Raw genomic sequence first — 15908 nt, forward strand, 5'->3', positions numbered from 1 at the left:
AAGAATTTTTTTACTTTTGAAGATAATTGAATTTTGCACGAATTTTATTAGAACTTTTGAAAATAATTAAATTTCCAGGATGAATTTTATTATTTATTAAATTTTGACGAGAAATTTAAAAAAAAATTTGAAAATAATTGAATTTCTGCGAAAAATTTTATTACTTTTGTAAATAATTGAATTTTAGAGAAGAATTTTATTATTTATATTTATAAAAAAATGTGTATTTTTGAATAAATAAATAAATAAATAAAGATAATTGAAATTTTGACAAGAATTTTATTAACATTTTTTTTAAATAATTGAATTTCGGAGAAGAGTTTTATTATTTATAAAAATAATTGACATTTTAAAGAGAATAAATATTTACTTAACAATTAAAAAAAAATGTTAACTAACAGAAGAAATTTTACTATTTTCGAAGTAAATTTTAGTAAATTTATAATGAAAGTTACTCCGCACTTAGTAAAATTTACTAAACTTTAAGGGAATTTTTAGAGCTAATTTTTATAGTTAATAAAATAAATTTTACTATTTCCGAAGTAAATTTCAGTAGAAACTTGTATAGTTAAAATTACTTTGGGTATAATAAAGTTTACTAAAATGTTTGAGAATTTTTAACACAAATTTTTTTAATTAACAGAATAAATTTGACTATTTCGTAAGTAAATTTTAGTAAATTTTGTAGTAAAAGTTAATTCGGACGCAGTAAAATTTACTAAACTGTATGGCAATGTCTTGAGGTTTTTTTTTTTTAATTCAAATGAATTTTACTATTTCTTGAATAAATTTTAGTAAATTTATATAGTAAAAGTTATTTTGAACGAAATCGAATTTACTATAAACTCTACAAGAATTTTTTTGAGTCAATTTTTTTATTAACAGATTACAGTTTACTACATAGCAGAAGTAAATTTTAATAAAATTTAAATCGAATAAAATTTATTAGAACCAAATAAAAAATTTTAATTAAAATAAAAAATTTTAACTCAAATAAATCCTTTTTCTGAGTGAATTATTCGTTTATTTGAATCAAATCAATTTTATCCCAGTGGCGTAACTATTATCGTATGATTTATAACTTACCGTCCTATTCGAGACGCCTTTCTCAGTATTGCAATTTCTTTATCGTCTAAAGGCTGACAAATTTCGGATAAAAACATTTTATTTGATTCAATAAATGTTTGACGTGCTCGAAATAGAATAATGAGTTTAATAAGAGCCATGAACCATGTGCAGAAATAAAAAATGCTCTGTATCAGTGTTTCGATGCTGTCATGTTTTTGGAACATGTTCACAAAAAATGTAATGTTAAATAAAACGAACATTAAAATGGAAATTGTGGAAAAAACATAATAGGGATAAATTTTCCAATTTGAATTCCAATCGACGGGTCTCCATATTCCACATAATTGAAACATTGTATATGAATATTCACCCAAGTATAATTTCTCTTTCTTCTCCTCAGTCATTTTTTTGTAGAAAATTGTATTATTTCTTTCGACACTATTTTTTTTTCTTCTCAAATTTTGTGGTTGTTAATTGTTTTCAAATTTTTTTTTTACCAATGAGTGCTTAACTCCAATTTATTTTTAAGAATATTTATTTATAATAGTTATATATAATATAATAATAATAATAATAATAATAATAATAATAATAATAATAATAATGTAATAATTTATGTAGAAAAAATTATTATTTACTATTTATAATTTTTTTCATTGCTTCTTTATTTATTTTTTTATTACTTTTTTATTGTATTTCTTAATTGTTATTTTTTTATTTATTATTATTTTATTTATTACTTTTTTCTTTTTAATTTTCTTTTTCTATAAATATGAAAAAAATTTCTTTAAATTACTTTTTTATTTACTATTTAATTTTTCTTTTTTAATTTCTTTTTTTTACAAGTGGGAAAAGATTTTTCTGTAACAAGAAAGCTTCTTAGAGATAAACCCTCTTTCAACGATTATTCACCAATGATTCGTTTTTCAAAAAAAAAAACTTCGCAACCCTATCTTTCGTCTATTCTTTTTTTTGAGAGAGAGAGAGAAAAATTGTCGAGAATATATTTAATATTTGATTAAAATAATACAAGAGCAATTTGAAAAATAATAGCTTTGTTATAATTAATTCAGAAAGTCTTCTTCAAGAGTTACTGCATTGTTGTATTTCTACTCTATTATTACGAATTGATTTATCCATAATAAAAAGTAGTTTGTCACAAAAAATATATACAAAGAAAGAAATTCATTTCTTTTAACGTTCTTGCATATTAAAATAGTTGGCTTCGTAAAATGTTGCAAAACCTGCAATTCCAATTCTTTTTTTAGCGAGTCTCTGCCTATTTATGTTGGGAAAGGAAAAATATCAAAACTATTATTAGTGTAATTTTTCTTCTTCTTCTTCTTTAACTTCCGAAATTAGAAGTTCAATATTACGACTACTACAATGTAGAATTCTTGAACGAATAAATAATTAAAAAAAAATATTGCGCAGATAAAATGTTTAGTTTTGGTTTAGCTTTCATAGTGGTTAGATAGAAAAAAATTGTCGATTCTTTCGTTGAAAATGATTGTTCACAGAAAGAAATAAAATTGCAAAATTATTTAGTCTCACAGTGAAAAAAAAAATTTATTTGAATCATAATTCGATTACTTGACTGTTAGCAAGTAAATGTTTACTTGAATCAAAAATTTTTTTTAATTGAATCAATTTTTAATGAAATAAATTAATTTTTATTTAAGTCAAACAATTTTTGTTGAAATAAAATAATTTTTATTAAAATCAAATAATTTTTATTGAAGTAAAATAATTTTTATTTGAATCAAATAAATTTTTTTTCAGTTCAAATTTTTTTAATTTTTTTAATTTTGCGATTGTTCACCCAGAGAAAAAATTTTTTTATACCAAATATAATTTATTTGAGTTAAATAATAGTTTATTTGTCTCAGTGTCTTCTGAATTATTTTTGAAATAAATTTTTATTCCTTAGTTAACATGCCGTAAATTTACGATTTGTTTGTATTTAAAATTTTAAACTTTTAATTTTCTACAAAGATTTTGTTTTTTGTTTAAAAAAAAATTTGGTAAATAAATATTAGAATTATTTTTATGCAGGAATTTTGATTATTTTTGCAATACGTTGCCTATTTTATTGTATAAATCGTACTTTTAACATAAGAAGTTATTTATTTAAATAAATTTATTATTATTTATTTAAAGGGCTTTTGAAATTTTTATAAATGTCTAAAAAATTTACTCGAAATATATAATTATACTATGTGTTGAATTTTTTTTATTGTGAAGTATTTTTTAGTAGATTATAAGCAGAATATGTTGATTTCACTACCTGTAAATTAAATAATTTCGTATTATTATTCTTCTAAAATAAAATTCTAATTCTAATTCCTGAACGTTCAAGTGAAAAATGATTTTTTTTTGGTGAAATTTTCGAGTATTAATTTTTGTTCTTCAAATTGAAATTTTATTTCACAATAATAGTCCGTCATTCGTATTAAATGAAGAAATTATAAAGATTCTGAATGTTGAATTTTTTTGTATTTTTGTAACAGTCAATTATTTTTGAAATGTTTATATTGGCAAAAAATGTTGTTCAGTTGAACGTTCAAAACTTTTGTAAATCATAATAATATTTGCGAATTATTGGTCGATTACCTTTTTTATGAAAAAACAATAAACATTAAAAAATATTTTACTATTAATTATTAAATAAATAAATTATGAATTAAAATTATTAAAATGATTCTAAATTCTGAATTCTATTCTTAATATGCGACTATATTCTAAATTCTATTGAATAAAAAAAAAATGAAATTAGGTACTGACTTTCATAAATGTATCAATTGACATGGTGACGATTGAAGCACCAGTCAACTGGATTGGTCTTGAAGAGCGTATCATTATTATAATTAAAGTTTTCTTTGTCTTAATTTTTAGGGCCTCCCAGTTTAAAAAATAAATCGTTTGGGCTATTTCTAAACTCTAATTTTACAAATAAGTTTAATTGAAATAATTTTCAATAAAATACGTATACTAATAATTAAATGTTCAATAATAATTTAAATATTTGAATAAATAAATAATTTATTTATTTAGTTATTAAATAAATTAGTTGTTTATTTAGTTAATAAATAAATTAGTTGTTTATTTAGTTAATAAATAAATTAGTTATTTATTTAGTTGATAAATAAATTAGTTATTTATTTAGTTGATAAATAAATTAGTTATTTATTTAGTTAATAAATAAATTAGTTATTTATTTAATTAATAAATAAATTAGTCATTTATTTAGTTAATAAATAAATAATAATATTTAGTTAGTTATTAGTTATTTATTTAATTTAGTTAATCAAAAATAATGCACTAGTCTACCTTCTCCGTTATCTGATCTCCATAGAAGCAATAAAAGTAAATTTGCAGAACATACGTTGCCACTGCGAATATCATTATGCATCCAACTTGACTGCCTAAACTCACTTTAGATAAATTGAAAATAATTGCACACAAATTGAACATCGATGCAAAAAATTGAAGAAATATGACAAGACCGAATTGTTTATTTAAATTTTTCGCCAATCTGAAACATGAATTTCGTTAATGGAAATAAATTAAATAGAAATACTTGATGTACTCTATTCACTTCATTTCGTTTGCGAGAGGATTTTCATGCCCTCTAGGCGGCAATTTCCAGAAACTTTATTGGCGCGAAATTCAAAACGAGAAAGATTTAAATTATAAATATTGTATTAATAATTAATTAATTAATATTCCTCACATAATAATTATTATTAATCTCATTTTTTATAATAATAATAATTATTATTATTTTTATTACTGATAATATAAATTTTACTTTTTTCGACTTTATCAGGTCCCTGAACTTGGCGTCGACGCTGAGCTTCGGAAAAATATTTTTTTTTACAAAACCGAAAAGAATAAAACAATTTTTTTAAAGATTTTAGAGTAAAAAGAAGTCTGAAAAATTTTTGAACTTCATCAGTAAGTGAAAGAGGTGAAATTAAAAAAATTAAAAAAATAGTTTTCGACGATGAGAATATATTTTATTGAAATTATTAAATTACTATTATTATTATTATCTATTATTATCTATTATTAAAATTTTTGTTTCGAATTGTTGACTTACGAATAAATGAACAGAAGATGTTTTATACAATGTTTGGTGAGTTCTGTTTCCTTATCATTGTACGAACCATCGGATATTTTAATATTATCATTATTCTCATGAGACACTTCTGACAATAAATTGAAGCGGTGCATTATTATTTCTATTTGACCGCATATTTGTAGAATTGTTGTCAACGCTAAACTGTCCATTCCCACAGAAATAGTTATTGTCATAATAATGCCTATTGTCTGATAGACATAAGAAAAAATAAATACAAGACTGGAGTCTTGGAGTGAATAGGGGAACCAGGCAGGTAAAGGAAGTGTTGTAACGTTTTTTGATGCCAAGGGTATTGAATATGATACACATCCATTAAAGTGTACCAATACAAAAAATAGAATTGTATTTCGCCTAAATAGAAATTAATTTTCACTGATAATCAAAATTATATATTATACTTGGTAAAAATGTTTTTTATGATGATTTTTTTTCTTAGACTGCATTATATATTTACTGATTTTGTAATAATTAATCTTTTTTTCAAATTTTTTTTGTAACTTTATTGAAAATGCGATGAACTCAGATGCTTTTTTCTGTTTTTTTTTCTTTTTCTATTTCGATGCAATGATTAACAAGATTTTTTAATGAATTCTTTTCAATGCGAATGATATTGTTACAGTCGAACCTCGTTTATTGGGACATAAATTATTGCAATAAATGCGAGGTTCTATAAAGCGAATTCATTGAGAAAAAAAATTCATTTTTAAAGTTTTGCTGTATTTTTTATTATTTTTTACAAAAAAAATTTATTTACTGTAATTTATTTTATTTTTATTTTCTGATTTTTACTGTATTTTTTTGCTGTACATTATAAATAAATAAATAAAATTTTTTCTGTATGTTTTACTATTTTTTTACAATTTTTTCAATACATTATTTTATTACATTTTTTATTATTTTTATCAGCGTTACCACAGATCAGGGAAATCAGGGAAAAGTCAGGGAATTTTATTAAAAGTACTGGAAAAAATTAAATGTTCAGAATTTATAACAATATTCTCAAATTTTGTGTCTGACTCATAAATTAGAAATAAATTACTACGAATTCTAAAAAAACGTTAAATTTTTCCCATCTCTGACAATAATTTATTTTAACGCAATCTTAATAAATATTCAAATTTTTCCCAGAAATTCAATTATAGTCAAAAATTTTAAAAAAGTTCTCGTCAGCATTTCAATTATTTTTAGAAATATCAAAATTCTTCGACAAAGTTCAATTTTATTCAGGAATTTTAATAAAATTCATTATAAAATTCAATTATTTTCAATTATTTCCATGAATAACAATATTCATCACAAGAATTCAATTATTTTCAAAGTTAATAAAATTCTTCGCAGAAATTCAATTACTTTCAAAAAATCATAAAAAATTGTCACAAACATTTCAATTATTTTTATAAATGAATAGCAAATTTTTTCGATAAAATTCAATTATTTTCAGGAATTTTAATAAAATTCAATTAATTTCATAAATAACAATATTCATCACAAGAATTCAATTATTTTCAAAGTTGATAAAATTATTCGCAGAAATTCAATTACTTTCGAAAAATCATAAAAAAATTGCCGTCAACATTTCAATTATCTTTATAAATAAATAGCAAATTTTTTCGATAAAATTCAATTATTTTTAGGAATTTTAATAAAATTCATTGCAAAATTCAATTAATTTGAAAAACTTTTCTAAATTCAATGATTTTTAATATTCTACTATTTTAATAAAATTTTAAAATTCTTTTCAGGGATTTATTTATCATAAATAAAATATATTCATCACAAGAATTAAAAAAAATAAATTTCCAAAAGAATTCAATTATTTAAAAGCAATTTTGATAGAATTTTAAATACTTTTCAATACTATTTTAATCGAATTGCTCGAAAAATGTAATTATTCTTAAAAATGTTATTAAAATTCGTCAAAATAATTCAATTTTTTAAAAATTTGTTGATAAAATTATATATGAGATTTCAATTTTAAGAAATATTCAATTATTCAATAAATTATCGGTTTTTATTTAAATAATTGAATTCTCGTAGAATTTTTTAATAAAAACTGATTTAAAAATTAATTTCAGTAAAAGTTTTAGATAATAATTGAATTTTGTAGAAGTTACTAATAATTGCAATTTTTAGAAATAATTGAATTTTTGTAAAAGTTTCAAATTCAAATCTTTGAAAATTTGAATTTTTTATACATTTAATTAAAAATTCTATGAAACTAATTTTTTTTAAAAAGCTTAATCGAAGAATTTCCGATAAATTGAAATTTCGTAAAATTGAATTGCAAACAAATAAATTTGAAAATTCTCAAAAGAACTTTATTAAAAATTTATAAAAATAATTGATTTAAAGAAGAATTTTTTTTAACAATAAATTTTTAACAGATAAATTGAAATATTAATTAAATTTTATTTATTTATTTATTTAGTGTTTCTATTTATTTATTTTATTAATTTTAAAAAATGAATTGTATAAAATTTAATTAAAAAATAATATACCTAATAAAATATAATTTAATAGAATTTAATATATAATTTAAATTATTACTTAAATTATTTTTTTGTAATTTCTTCTCAATGAATTATTACAATTTAATAATTAACTAAATAATTATTTATTCAATTAAATTAATTAATTAATATATAATTATTTATTGTTATCATTGCCAATGAAAAATTTCATTAAAAAAAAAACTATATCTGTACGAAAAATTACCTTCCTATTCGTGAAAATTCTTTTATTATTGCAATCTCATTATTATCGCGAGGCTGACAAATTTCAGTTAAAAACATTTCATTTGATTTTATGAATATTTTCCGCGTCCAAAATAAAATTACCAATTTGAGAAAAACATTGAAAATTGTGCAAAAATAGAAAATACTCTCCATAAGTTTTTCAATGTTTTCATGATTTGCAAACATTTGAACGAAAAATGAGATATTAAATAAAATGAACATTATTAGAGTGATTGTGGAATAGATGCGATAAAAGAAAATTTTCCACTTTAAATTCCAATGGACGGGTCTCCAAAATCCACATAATTGAAATGCTTTGTATGAAATTTCACCCAAGTACATGATTTTTTCTTTTTTATTTGTCATATTTTTTTTCACTTTTATTAATTAAAATTGAATAGATAATTAATTTAATTAATTTAATTAATTTTAATTAAGTTCAGCTTTATTCTCGCACTATTAAAAAAAATTGACTTAAATCAGTGAAAAACTTTTAGTTAATGATATAAATATTTTTAATTTGAGACTGTACTTTTTATTCTTTTTCTTTTTTTCTGTAAATTTGTTATTTTAATGTTTGTAATTTAGTAAAATTGTATTCTTTTATTAAATAATAGAAAAATATAAAAATGAAAAATATTCTTGAACAATGGTAAACGAGAGTATTTTAATATTTTCAGATTTAATTTTCTTGATTTTTTTCGATCTATTTTTGAAAATTATTTTTCTTGCAAAATTTAGATAGTTTGAGATTAAATTTTCGTTGGTAATGATTTTTCTCGATCTATATTTGAAAATTATTTTTAACACGCAATTTAAATAAATTTGAGATTTAATTTTCGTTGGTAATGATTTTTCTCGATCTATATTTGAAAATTATTTTTAACACGCAATTTAAATAATTTGAAATTTAATTTTCTTTTCGATCTATTTTAGAAAATTGTTTTTATTACGAAATTTAAATATTCGGAGATTTGTTTTGCCTTGGTAACTATATATTTCCTCTCGAACTATATTTTGAAAATTATTTTTAATTACGAAATTATTGAAATATTTTAAAATTAATTTCCCTTTTGGTAATTATTATTTCGTTTCGATTTGTACTTGAAAATTTATTCGGATCATTGAGAAAAAAAATTACAATTTTTGAGACAGACCACACACACGTTGTTTCAATAATATTTCTCCATTGACTATTTGACTTTTTTTTAGAAAATTTTTTCTACCCTCTGAGAAATATCGTGTAGAATATTATTTTCATGATTAATAATAAAATAATAATGAGCAAAACTTTCGAAAATAGTAAATTTTGCTATAAAAAATTCAAAAACTTATTTTTGTAAAAGACTTTTACTCAACTATTACGAACAATTTTTTTTTCTTTTGTTAATAATAAAAGAAAGTTTTGTCGCAAAATAGAATTTTTCCAGCAATTTGCATATTAGAAAAAGTCAATTTCGTAAAATTTATCAGAACATGTAATTTATCACTTTTTTCAAGCATCACTTCCTTACATTGTATATAAATGAATTAAGGAAAATATGTAGGTGTAAAAGTTTTTTCTCTATATTTTATTTCCGAAGAAAAAGGCATATTGTCGTCCCTATCATGTGTAATTTTTTTTTTTGCATGAATAGTTAAAAAGTTCTTGCGCAGAAAACAGTAAATGTTCTTAGTCTTTGTTTGACTTTCACTCAGTTTGGATGTATCAAAATTTTTATGTAGATTTTTTTTTTGTTTTACTACAAAAATAATAAGAGAAAAAAATGGAGAAAAAAATTATCTGCCTTATTCTTTGCACATTGCGCTGAAACATTATTAATTTTTAACACATTTTTTTGTGCAATTATTCGATTTACTTAATTGTAGCTACTTTTTAGTAAATTATACGAAGAGTATGATGATTTCACTACCTGGAAATGGAAATTTAAAAGAAAATTTAAAATTAAATGTAAAAATTAAAATTTTAAATTTAAATACTTATAAGTAATTTTTTTCGGAAATTTACAGGTAAATATAAGCTTCATTAAAATAGTTAAAATATTATACTGAGAAAAAAAACATATTTATCTTTGTTATTCAGTCAACCGAAAATTATTTTTTAATTAAACATAATAATTTTGATTCAATACATAATAAGTTTGATTCAATAAAAATTATTCAATTATAAAATATATTTAATTCATACAATATTTTTTTGAAGGTTGGCTACTTATTTTCGAATTAAAAAAATTTTTTCTCAGTGTAATAATAGAATTGAACAAAAATTGTCCAAATTGAGAGCTGATTTCAAGAAACAAGTTCGAGATTAAAAAAACGGTTTTTAGATTGATGAAATCATTACTCAAATTTGACAAATTTTTTTATTTTGTTTGGTGTACCAACTTTCATAAATGTGTCAAATGACATGGTGATGATTGATGCACCAGTTAATTCGATAGGTCGTGAGGCGCGCATCATAACTATCAATAAATTTTTTTTTGTCTCGATTTTTAAAGTGTCCCAGCTTAGAAAATAAATTGCTGATTCTATTTCTAAACTCTGTTATTATTATTGATTAATTTTTTTAATACATTTTCGTTTCAAAATCATAAAAATAATTGGAATTGAAAATTTTATTCACTTGATTAATAATTTTATTGATTTTTTATTATTTTTATTGACTATTTATTATTTTTATTCACTACCTATTATTTTTATTTACTATTTATTAATTTTTTTTTTATTTTTTATTGTTTTTATTGTCAATAAACCAAAAAATTTTATTATTACCTACATTTTTCTCGAACAATTTCTATAATTTAATTAAATCACAAGTACAATAGAAAAATAAGTTTGTGATTTTTCTGTTGCATATAAATATAATTTATATTTCAGGAAAATATTGAAAATTATGGTAGTTTCAGAATTGATGTTTTGTTTATTAAAGAAAAACTTACCTTTCTTCTGACTAAATCTCCATAGTAGCAGTAAATGAAAATTTGGAAAAAATAAGTTGCTGCTGCCGAAATCATTATCGAACCAATTCGACTGTTTAAATTGACTTTTGATAAATTGAAAATTATTGCACAAATATTTATTGACGAGGCGAAAAATTGTGAGAAGACTACGAAACCGAATTGTTTGTTTAAATTTTTACCCAGTCTGGAAGAACAATAATTAACATTAATTAATATTAACGACCAACTAGATTCAATTAAAATAAAATTAATTTTATTTATTTATTTATAAAATTAATTTCATTCATTTATTTATCAAATTTTTTTTATTCTTTCATTTAAAAATTTATTTTATTTATTTTTTATCAAATTTATTTTATTCTTTTATTTATAAAATTTATTTTATAAATTTTATTTATTTATTTATTTGTAAAATTTATTTTATTTATTTATCCAATTTCTTTTGTTTATTAATTCAAAAAATTCATTATTTATTTATTTTTCTCTAATTTCTTTTTTTATCTAGAGGTTTATGACATAAAAATAAAACTTGTAGGATTAAGAAATAAATTCTATTCTATTCTATTTTTTTTAATTATTAACTTACACGTATATGAAGTGATGATGCTTTATGCAATTTTTTGTGTACTCTTCTTGATCATACATTGGTGATTTTTCATTATAATTATTATTAATTTCTTTTGATAATTTCGAAAGTAGTTTTAAGCGATGTATATTTATTTTCAGTTGACCGTAAATTTGCAGCATTGTCGTGAGTGCCAAACACTCGATACCAACTGATATACTTATTGCCATATTGATGCCAATTAATTGGTAAATGTAAGATGAAATAAATAAAATTTTCGAGTCAAGTGAATACGGAAACCATGCGGGTATAGGAAGTGTTTTTGTCTTCGATAATAATGGCGCAAAATACACCACAAATCCATTTATGTGCACCATTATAAAATACAAAATTGTATTCCTCCTATTTTCAAAGATAATTTATATTCTAATATACATAATAAAAATTTATTTTCAGTAACATATTATTTTTTTAAATTTTGAATCACAATATTTGCTACTGTTTTTCAAAATTTTATGAATTTTACTATATTTGAAGTAAATTTCAGTAAAAGTTAGTAAAATTTACTTTGGACTTGGTATTTCCTCTAAAATTATAGTAAAATTTACTATTAAAAATTGTTATTTCTAGAATAATTTTTACTATTTCCGAAGAAAATTTCTTTATAAATTATTATTACTTTAGAAGTAGTAAAATCGAGAGTAAAATTTTTCTCTGAAAATAATAATTTTTTATAAGATAATTTTACTTACGCTCGAAGAAAATTAAAAAAAAACTTCAACAAAAATTAACTGTCGAAATAGTAAAATTTGCTATTAAAAAACGTTATTTTCAGAACAAATTTTGTAATAGAAGTGAGGAAATTTTAATAAAAAATTAGTAAAATATACTTTCGAGTTAGTAAAATTTATTCTGGAAATAGTACAAGTTGTGAAAAATTCCAAATAGTTTTTATATTACTTTGCAAGAAGTAAAAATTATTTTATGTTTGTATAAAAAAAATTTCCACGTTCAAAAACTCTGAGAAAATAATATAAAAGGATTTTTTTTTTCAAAAAACTAACATTTTTTTCGAAAGTTTGCAAAAAGTAGAATTTTATTTCTTCAACTTGAAATTTAAAAAAAATGGCACTATGCTGTGTAATTTATTTTCAAAATTAAACTAAAATTAAAATAATCAAAATTAAATTATAATTAAATTAATTAAATTAAATAATTAAAATTTCCAAAAATTGTCAAAAAAGAAAAGAAATCTAAATAAATTAAATTTATTAAAAAAATAGAAATTACCTTCCTTCATGTGAGCACTCGCGTATTATTTCAATTTCCTCATTGTCGCGAGGCTGACAAATTTCAGACATGAACATTTCATTTGTATTTATAAAAATTTTCCGTGTCGAAAATAAAACTATCATATTCATCAGGACATTGAACATTGAACAAAAATAAAAAAGACTTAGAATATAACTGAGGGCATTTTCATGATTTTCAAACAAAGGCACCAAGAAGGTAATATTAAATAGAATGAAAATCATCAAGGCAATTGTTGAATAGATTTGATAGAGGACAATTTTCCATTGTGATTTACAATTGACGGGCCTCCAGAATCCACAGAATTTGAACATTAAATATGAAAATTCACCCAAGTACATAATTTCCTGTTTTTTTAACATTTTTTTTTTATTTTTGTTCATTCACTAGTGAATTTTTATTTTATTTATTAATTTTATTCAGTAGAGTGAATAATCCCACAAAATTGATTTTTAATAATGAAAAAACTGTAATTATACAAAATACTGATAGAAAAAAATTTTAAAAATTGAATTATTTAATTTTACTTTTATTTTTTCCCTTTTTGAATAAATTTTTAAAAAAATTTATTTTTTTTGTTTATTTATATTTAAGATCGCTGTCGAGTAATAATACTGTCGAAATAGTAAAATTTGCTATTAAAAAATCGTTATTTCCAGAGCAAGAAAATATACATATTTTTATTTATTGTGAAAATTTTTTATTCGAATTCTCATTTATAGAAATTTTATTACTTGACGATGAGAAAACGTAATTTTATTAAGACGATTTATTTATTTGTTATTTTATTTATTTCTTTATTTATTCAATCCATATAAAGGTAACAAAATCTGTTCAAATTTCCTTTTTCTATCGGGGGCAAAAAAAACTATTTTTTTGCTAAATATTTTTCTAAAAAGACCAAAGAGAATTGTGTAAGTCCTCTTGGCTAGTGCTTTTTGATGACTATTGGTCATTTTTTGCCAAGAACTTTTGCCACCCCCTTAATATTTTTCTCTCATTTGTGCTTATATAAAATAAAGTCCCTCTACTTTTTCACCCCCCCCCCCCCGATTATTCTGTAGAGAAAAAATAAAATGAAACAAATTGAATGTTTCACTTATAAATAATTGAGAACTTTTTTTTATCTATATATGTAAGATATCAATTTGTGTCTCATTAAATTATTGTATTCTATATTATTACGAATTGATTTTTTTTTTTCATAAATAAAAGTATAATTTTTTTTTCTAAACACTGCGAAAAGAATTTTGTTTTTATTTTTATTTCTTATGAGAAAAAAAGAAATTAATGTCGCAATATAATATTGAAGCATGTAATTTTTCTATTTTCGTTTTTTTCTATACTCGATATAATTGAGTTTGAAATTCATAAATACAAAAACTGTTATTAGTTGTATTTTCTTTATGTTTTATTCTCGAATAAAGACTGTGTATGATTTCTTGATTTATAAATATTTAAAAAGTTCTTGCGTATGGAAAAAAATGTGAGAGTTTAGTCTTTAGTTTGCCTTTCATACTGTTTTCAAGTAAAAAAATAAAAAAGAAATATAAAAATCATTCTCTAAATCTGAATTATTAAAAGTTTTCAGAATTTAGAATTAATTACAGATTTTTTGTTTTTCTTTTTAAATAATAAAAAGTTACTAATTATTTATAATAGATTTTTAAAAATATTTATTAGTAGAATTCGTAGAATTTAAATAATTTATTGAAAAAGAAAGAGAAAAGAAGAAAAGAAAAAAAGGGAAAAAGAAAAAAGTTAGTTATATTATTATTATTATTATTATTATTATTATTATTATTATTATTTTGGTTAATTTTAGCAAAAACGATATAAACTTTCTAAAAATTTATAAGTAAATAGTTTAAATAATAGTTTATAAATAATAATAACAATACTAATTATAATAATAATAATTTTAGAATTTAAAATTAAATTTACAAATTAAATATAAATTTTAATTGAAAAAAAATTCCTTAAATTAATTTTTATTATTATTTAAATAATTTTCGAAAAATTAAATTAGATTTCCATTAATATGACAATTTTTAGACAAAAATATTTGAGGGAATTTTCAAAAATCCCTCAAAAAAATTATCTCATTATGTTACATATTTTAATGAAAATGGAAAAAATACTAAAAAAATTGTTTAATAATTTGAAATTTTCTTTTTTTGTTGCAGGGTAAGTGCTTAATATTTATGGACCATTGGAATGGAATAATTTTATGAAAAATCTTATTCTTACTGATATTATGAAGACAGAAAAATATCTTCAGTCGTTTTACAAATTTATTAAAATAAATAATCATCGACGGTAAGAAAAGTTTGTATAATTTATTAAAAAAAATATATATTTCTAATAAGATTAAAGTTTCGAAAGAAATAAATTGGAAAAAAATAATTAATAATTAGAAAAATTATCAATTTTTCTGAATTTGTCAAAAGAGTTACTAATATTGCAGAAAATTTTTTGATTTTTTGAAAGAAAGAAATTAGGGAATTTTTTGATTTTGCTGAATTTGTCAAAAAAAGTTTCTAATTTTACTAAAAAAAATTTATTTGAACTTTTGAAAGAAATAAATTAGGGAAAATGAATTTAAAATAAGGAAAACTTTCAATTTTGCTGAAGTTGCCAAAAAAAGTTTCTAATTTTGCAAAAAAAATTTTTTTTGAACTTCTGAAAGAAATATTAGGAAAAAATAATTAAAAAATAGAAAAATTTTCAATTTTGATGAATTTGCCAAGAGTTGCTAATTTTGCAAAAAAATTTTTGATTTTTTGAAAGAAATAAGTTAGGAAACTTTTCGATTTTGCTAAATTTGTCAAAAAAAAGTTTCTAATTTTGCAAAAAAAATTTTTTTTGAACTTTTAAAAGAAATAAATTTAGGAAAAAATAATTAAAAATTAGGATAATTTTCAATTTTTATGAATGTACTAAAAAGTTGCTAATTTTGTAAAGAAAAATAATTGAATTTAGAATTTTTACCTTTTTAATATTTTTGAATTTCCATAATTGAATTTTTCCTGCATTTATTTTCAAACCTGAATTTCTAATTTTTTTTTTTTTTTTTGAACTTTAAAAGTTTGCCAGAGGTGAGAAAGTTGTATATAAAAAAAGTC

General features: G+C 20.5%; 2 protein-coding genes across 2 annotated transcripts; both read right to left on the reverse strand.

Annotated features, from left to right (window-relative positions):
- Positions 1 to 3238: 3238 nt before the first annotated feature.
- Positions 3239 to 8007, reverse strand: LOC122510269 (odorant receptor Or1-like). The gene is made up of 5 exons (XM_043624777.1): positions 7928 to 8007; positions 5171 to 5563; positions 4399 to 4603; positions 3853 to 4008; positions 3239 to 3355 (listed from the first exon to the last, which is right to left on the reverse strand). Exons 1-5 carry the CDS (start codon positions 8002 to 8004, stop codon positions 3302 to 3304), a joined length of 885 nt encoding a protein of 294 aa, XP_043480712.1. The 5' UTR covers positions 8005 to 8007; the 3' UTR covers positions 3239 to 3301.
- Positions 8008 to 9752: 1745 nt separating this feature from the next.
- LOC122510272 lies at positions 9753 to 11769 on the reverse strand. Its single transcript, XM_043624781.1, has 3 exons — positions 11494 to 11769; positions 10887 to 11091; positions 9753 to 9860 (listed from the first exon to the last, which is right to left on the reverse strand). The coding sequence occupies exons 1-3, from the start codon at positions 11700 to 11702 to the stop codon at positions 9807 to 9809; spliced, it is 468 nt and encodes a 155-aa protein (XP_043480716.1). The 5' UTR covers positions 11703 to 11769; the 3' UTR covers positions 9753 to 9806.
- Between the last annotated feature and the right edge of the window lie 4139 nt (positions 11770 to 15908).

Source organism: Leptopilina heterotoma, unplaced genomic scaffold (genome assembly GCF_015476425.1).
Source record: "Leptopilina heterotoma isolate Lh14 unplaced genomic scaffold, ASM1547642v1 Lhet_68, whole genome shotgun sequence".
NCBI classification, from domain to species: domain Eukaryota; kingdom Metazoa; phylum Arthropoda; class Insecta; order Hymenoptera; family Figitidae; genus Leptopilina; species Leptopilina heterotoma.